Source organism: Oncorhynchus keta, chromosome 3 (genome assembly GCF_023373465.1).
Source record: "Oncorhynchus keta strain PuntledgeMale-10-30-2019 chromosome 3, Oket_V2, whole genome shotgun sequence".
Lineage (NCBI taxonomy): Eukaryota > Metazoa > Chordata > Actinopteri > Salmoniformes > Salmonidae > Oncorhynchus > Oncorhynchus keta.
In genome coordinates, this window is record NC_068423.1 from 4,941,573 (window position 1) to 4,948,363 (window position 6,791).

At 42.1% G+C, this 6,791-nt stretch overlaps 1 protein-coding gene across 2 annotated transcripts in view; it reads left to right on the forward strand.

The window, feature by feature from the left end:
• The window catches only part of LOC118364396 (alpha-tectorin-like), a 34,777-nt gene extending 28,297 nt beyond the window's left edge, over window positions 1–6,480 (forward strand). For both annotated transcript variants that reach the window (XM_035745908.2, XM_035745916.2), the window contains exons 22-25: window positions 5–253; window positions 1,087–1,249; window positions 1,712–1,814; window positions 5,782–6,480. In XM_035745908.2, coding sequence (XP_035601801.1) covers window positions 5–253; window positions 1,087–1,249; window positions 1,712–1,814; window positions 5,782–5,888 — 622 coding nt within the window. In that variant the 3' untranslated portion in view covers window positions 5,889–6,480. The remainder of the gene's footprint in view (window positions 1–4; window positions 254–1,086; window positions 1,250–1,711; window positions 1,815–5,781) is intronic.
• Window positions 6,481–6,791: the final 311 nt, after the last annotated feature.

A 6,791-nucleotide genomic window follows, 5' to 3' on the forward strand; every position in this document is an offset into this window, starting at 1 on the left:
ATAGCATTGTGACCAGGAAGCTTCCTTCCGGCAAGGGCCACTACCAAATGCGGATGATCCCATACCAGGATGCCGGCTTCCGCTACCCGTTATCTGGTTCTCACATCAACGTGGAGATTGACCAGCAGATCTATGTGGCCGTGCAGGTGGACGGAGTGGACGGTCATCAGATCTCTACTGTGCTGGACTCCTGTTGGGCCACGCCTGTGAACGACCCAAACTACGCCGTCCGCTGGAATCTTATTGCTAGAGAGTATGGAGACATTATGTTTACCAGGGAAATGTTAGCATGTTCAAAGCCACAAATTGTCCCCATGATGGGAATAAGAGATTTGAAAGTGTAGGTTTGATATAAAAAATGTCACCAATTACCATTCCAAAAGGATCAAAACTAAACAAAAATGGTCATAACTTTTACCTTATGGTGGCGCCATAGCTACGGGAAGTAGGGGTCCTGAATAATCAGAATTGAACAAAACATTCTCAGCAACCCAACCCCCCACCCCCTGACAAACTACTTCCTGCAGCTATGGGTGGCGCTCTTAACATGCACATATTCCAATGGGAACACAGCCATTTTAAAAGTGCGGGACTTGTGCAACGTCCCATGCTTTCATTTTTGCTTTACAGGAATTATATACATGAAATGAGAAAGCTTTAGTCATAACCTTTTTGCTGATGTAATCAGATCTCATGTCTGCTTCTCAATTCATCCACTAGATCGCAGTAGAATATCACATGATGTGACTTGGCCAGAGTCTGGTTTGATCTAGTTTGGGTAGTGGCTTGCTTATTTTCAAGCCAGACATCTTAAAATGACGCTAGCAATTGGTACCAGGTCCAAAACAACCGCGTAGTTTAACAGGTTGTCGTTTCCTGGTCAACTAAAATTGTATTTATTTAACAAGGAAACTACACTTGATGGAACAAAATAGTTGAGATATTGATAAATGCTTGACTGTTAAACATCCTAATGTAATCGCATGTAATCACCAAAATGACATTTAATTTAGAAACAAAAATAACAGCATAATTTATCATTTACTTCCTCCTTCACTTCCTCCCCTGCTTCCTTGTTTACTCCAGGTGCCCTAACCCTGAGGACAGCACGGTGGAGCTTGTCCAAAATGGCGTCTCCACATCGGCCCACTTCTCCTTCCGGATGTTCACCTTCACCAGGAACTCCTCCAGTGTCTTCCTGCACTGCCAGGTCCACCTGTGCCTGCTGCACCTCAACGACTGCACCACTGTGAGTCTCCTACCCTTATATTCGTAAAGAACCAATGGTAATAAGTGATATTCGTAAAGAATCAATGGGTACATATCATTCATTTATAAATCCTAAAATGGATGTAGCAACTGGAGATTGCCCCTTTAAAATGCAACTAAATGATTTGATTTGTTAATTTAGCCAGGTCTGCCCTACACACACCGGAAGTCAAGCATCCTGTTGATGCCTTTGATGTTTTTTTAAATTGGAACTTTGACATTTTTCTCTAAAATCAGCCGATGTTAGCTTATCCGCTCACTTTTGTGAGTTAATGTCAAATAGCCAAGACAACCACTTATAGTTAAATGTAAAAAATGTGTTCTGGAATCATCCTAGATAAGTTGAACTTGTTTACAAACAGTAGTCATTTGGAGGAAACTCTAGTAGTCCATAGCCTAAACATGGTAATACAGTCTTCCGTCGTGTTTCTGTGTCCTGCAGCACTGCTACCCTGGGCACCACCACAGAGGACGCAGGGACGTGTCCTTCCACGACAGCGCTGCCATTTCCATGGGACCTCTGGTTTCGAATGGAAAAGACAGAGGTAATATTTACCACAGTGTATTTCTGGCCTTAAAATATGATATTTTATACAGAATACACTATGGTATACTGTACCAACTGCACAAATTGAAAATAACCACAGCCTTGTTGAATACTCGTTTCTGACTGGCGAGAAGGGCATTCTAGAATGCACATTAAAACCAGATAACAGGACGGTTAGAAAAGATTTTGGGACAGTTGGAAAAGATATCGGGACACCTTGCAATCATGACGCAATATGCGTCTACACATGCAGACCGTGCTTGCTATAAATTTACAGAAAGCTAAACCAACAACCACACAAAACTAAATTGCAAGTCCAACAAAGAAAAATGTAGCTAGCTAGCAATTGATTTGTTTTTGCAGAGAGATATTTTTTTGGAGCATCTGATGACATAACGTTGTGAGTGATGAACATGAATTTAGAGGTAATTTGTACATGTAGGTATGGGTGATGTGACTATGCATAGATAATTAACAGCAATGACCAGTGTCGACGAGTGTCCAGGCAAAATTGGGCATCATCAGCTCATTGTTATGGATGTCTCCAAATGAATGTCAATAGAAAACCGCTTAATCCTTAAGAGTCTATTGATGCCACAGGAGGTTGGTGGCACCTTGTTTGGGGAGCACGTGCTCGTGGTAATGGCTACAGCGTGTCTTTGATGCCATTCCATTTGCTCCGTTCCAGCCATTATTATGAGCCATCCTCCCCTCAGCAGCCTCCACTGATTGCCACACCCGTGCATCAATCTAAGTAACATAATAAAAGAATCCTACTAAAAGAATCCTTAGACTACTCCGCTTTGCTATAATGACCTCGCAAGTGTCACGGGACGCGTCTGAAGGTGACCTATACAAATGAATGCAAGTATGGAGGTGTTTTTCTGCCCCCAAAAATATGGGGTTAAGTATGTGTAGAAGAAAATTATAATATATACAGTTCCAGTCAAAAGTTTGGACATACCTACTCATTCTAGGGTTTTCTTTATTTTTTACTATTTTCTACATTGTAGAATAATAGTGAAGACATCAAAACTATGAAATAACACATATGGAGTCATGTAGTAAACAAAACAGTGTTATACAAATCAAAATATATTTTGAAATCTTTAAAGTAGCTTCCCAATGCCTTGTTGACAGCTTTGCACACTCATGGCATTCTCTCAACCAGCTTCATGAGGAATGCTTTTCCAACAGTCTTGAAGGAGTTCCCACATATGCAGAGCACTTGTTGGATGCTTTTCCTTCACTCTACGGTCCAACTCATCCCAAACCATCTCAAATGGGTCGAGGGCAGGTGATTGTGGAGGGCAGGTCATCTGATGCAGCACTCCATCACCCCCCTTGGTCAAATAGCCCTTATACAGCCTGGAGGTGTGTTTGGGTCATTATCCTGTTGAAAAACAAATGATAGTCCCACTAAGTGCAAACCAGATGGGATGGCGTATCGCTGCAGAATGCTGTTGTTCCATGCTGGTTAAGTGTGCTTTGACTTCTAAATAAATCACTGACATTGTCACCAGCAAAGATGCCCCACACCATCACACCTCCTCCTCCATCCTCCAACCCAAACTTGACCAGGACATCCCATCCAACTACAGGTCCAACTCCAACCATCTCTTCCTATCAAAAGTTCTGGAGAAAGTGCAGTTTTACAAGTTTTTCCAGTCTGGCTTCCGGCTCTTGCATGGCACTGAAACAGCTTTGGATAAAGTTACCAACGACCTACTGATGGCTGACGATTATGGATCAGCATCCTCCTCCTCTTAGATCTCAGTGCTGCTTTTGACACCGTAGACCACGTCATCCTCCTGCGGCTTATCAGAGAGCATACTACTGTCTCTGGAACAGTTCTGAACTGGTTCTCCTCCTACCTCTCCCATAGGAAACAATACATCCCTTTTAGAGAGTCCAGATCATAGGAGTCTACAGTCACATGGGTCAGTGCTGGTCCCTATCCTGTTTTTAATGTACATGCTCCCTCTTGGCCAAATCGTCAGATATTATAACATTAACTTCCACTGCTACACTGACGAAACCAGGTTTACAACAAAAAACTAGACACCATCTCTGACCCTAGCAAGACTCAGCGGCTGCCTAAAGGACATCAGGGCATGGCTGAAACAGAACTTCCTCCAGTTGAACAGTAGCAAGACTGAGGCTATGCTTATTGGGAAACCCAAGCAGGTCACCAGTACTGGAAACATCTCCCTTACAATCAACGGCCAGGCCATCCACCTGTCCTCTGTCATCTCCTACTTAGGAGTCAAGTTTGAGCCTTCTCTGTCCATCGATGCACATGTAAAACATAATTGCCTGGGTCATACCATCACTCTCCCATCCAGATGCAGAGGAATTCATCCACACCTACACCACCGTTCAAATTAGAGTGTCTAGTTTGAGAAACAGACGCCTCACAAGTCCTCAACTGGCAGCTTCATTAGTAGTACCCGCAAAACAACAGTCTGGCCTTCTAGGCAGAGTCTCAAAGAAAAAGCCATATCTCAGACTGGCCAATAAAAAGAAAAGATTAAGATGGGCAAAAGAACAGACACTGGACAGAGGAACTCTGCCTTGAAGGCGAGCGTCCCAGAGTCGCCTCTTTACTATTGACGTTGTACTGGTGTTTTGTGGGTACTATTTAATGAAGCTGCCAGTTGAGGACTTGTGAGGCGTCTGTTCCTCAAACTAGACACTCTAATGTACTTGTCCTCTTGCTCAGTTGTGCACCGGGGCCTCCCACTCTTCTTTCTATTCTGGTTAGGGCCAGTTTGCACTGTTCTGTGAAGGGAGTAGTACACAGCATTGTACGAGATCTTCAGTTTCTTGACAATTTCTCAGATGGAATAGCCTTAATTTCTCAGGACAAGAATAGACTGACGAGTTTCAGTAGAAAGGTCTTTGTTTCTGGCCATTCTGAGTCTGTAATCAAACCCACAAATGCTGATGCTCCAGATACTCAGCTAGTCTAAAGAAGGCCAGGTTTAATGCTTTTTTTAAATCAGGACAACAGTTTTCAGTTGTGCTAACATAATTGCAAAAGGGTTTTGATAAATTAGCCTTTTAAAATTAAAAACTTGGATTAGCTAACACAAAGTGCCATTGGAACACAGGAGTGATGGTTGCTGATAATGGGCCTCTGTACGCCTATGTAGATATTCCATAAAAAAATCTGCCGTTTCCAGCTACAATAGTCATTTACAACATTAACAATGTCTACACTGTATTTCTGATCAATTTTATGTCATTTTAATGGACAAAAAAGGTGCTCTTCTTTCAAAAACAAGGACATTACTAAGTGACCCCAAACATTTGAATGGTAGTGTACATCGTTTCTCGGATCTACTACGGCAATGCGCTGTTTGGGTGCTCCCCAGCCAAATTATTACAGAGGCTCAAACTAGTCAAGAACAGTGCTGCCAGGGTCCTGACCAGGACCAAGAAGTCAGACCACCCCCTCGCCCAACTCCACTGGCTACCTGGTCAACTACAGGATCAACTTAAAAATGGTCATGCTTGTATTTAAAGCCTCAAATGGATTGAGCCTCACTACATCAGTGACCTTGTCTAAATCAGCGAGCCACCTGACACTCTACATTCCAGCCACTCTCTACTATTTCAAGTCCCCAAGACATGTCTCCAAACTATGGGGGACCGAGCCTTCTGCTCCCTTGCCCCTCACCTGACCATCTGAGTTTCTCTCCATCACTCAGAACTTCTATAACTGGCCTTAAAACCCACCCTTAAATGTATTTAGCACCAAGCTCACTGTTGATATTTTACTTGCCTTGATTCTAAATGTTGTTTTTATTCTGTATCATTATTTATTTTTCCTCAGTAGAGCTTTGCGATAACTCTAATGAAAAGCGCTATACAAATAAATGTATTATTATTATTACTATTTTGTTCAGTGCTCTTATTTTTTTGGACTAACTGATCTCTGATCTGTTTTGATTTCTCCTCAGATATGTGGATTCCAATATCAGAGAGAGTGAGTGGAGCCCCAGGTCAGATTGGCTCCCTGGTGACCCTGCTGCTCTCTGTCCTCCTGAGTGTCACAACACTGATCTAGGACCAATCTGTCTCTATGGCAAACCCAGGCTTGGGTCTGTCCGGTTACAAAATAATCCGAATATGACTGTATGACTGAAGAGACATTGTAGAGTGTGTGTTGAGGTGTACAATGAAGTAGACCAACCTTCACAGTGATATTGTTAATGGTGATATAGTGATCATGTTCGAGTAAAGGGATATAGTGTGTGGTGAGGTTTACAATGACGTCGATAAAACTGTACAGTGATATTGTGAAATATTGTTAATTAATAGTTTGATTTAGTGCAATTCCCCCTCCTGCAATTTTAAAATGTGTTTACCTGTTCAACTTTTTGGTCTCTGGATATAGGCTATCAATATTCTCAACTCCGGAGCATTGCAAATTCAATGTTTTGCTAGGCCAACCATGAAACCATGTTATCCCAATGTAGAAAGTGATGTATGGTTCATGTCTACTTGCCAGGAGAGGATGTAATCATTTCATAGAATAAGTCTTGGGAAAAGGTTATTGGAGTTCATGCATGTTCCCAGGCTGTCTTTGAACTAGCCTTTTAATGTATGACATGTTTTATGTGGAACTAGCAGTTGGAAATTAAATATGAATCATTGAAGACAGAAGTTGTTCGGCTCATCTTTATATCCATGCCTTTACATAGTTGGTGACAGTTGGTTCTGTTAGGAATTACAGACTTTTATGCTGTTTTGCATCAATAGCTACCTACTAAAGCATTGACTTAGTTAGCAAATGGAATATGAATGAATGAGTCTCTGCTGTGAAGCTTGCTATTCATGACCAAGAACAATAAAACTAAACAAACTAACCAACAGACTATACAACTACAAGTGAGTGGAATTAACAAACAGACAAAACGGCTAAAACGAGAATGTCGGACTCTGAGGAGGTGCGTGAGGACGTCGTTGC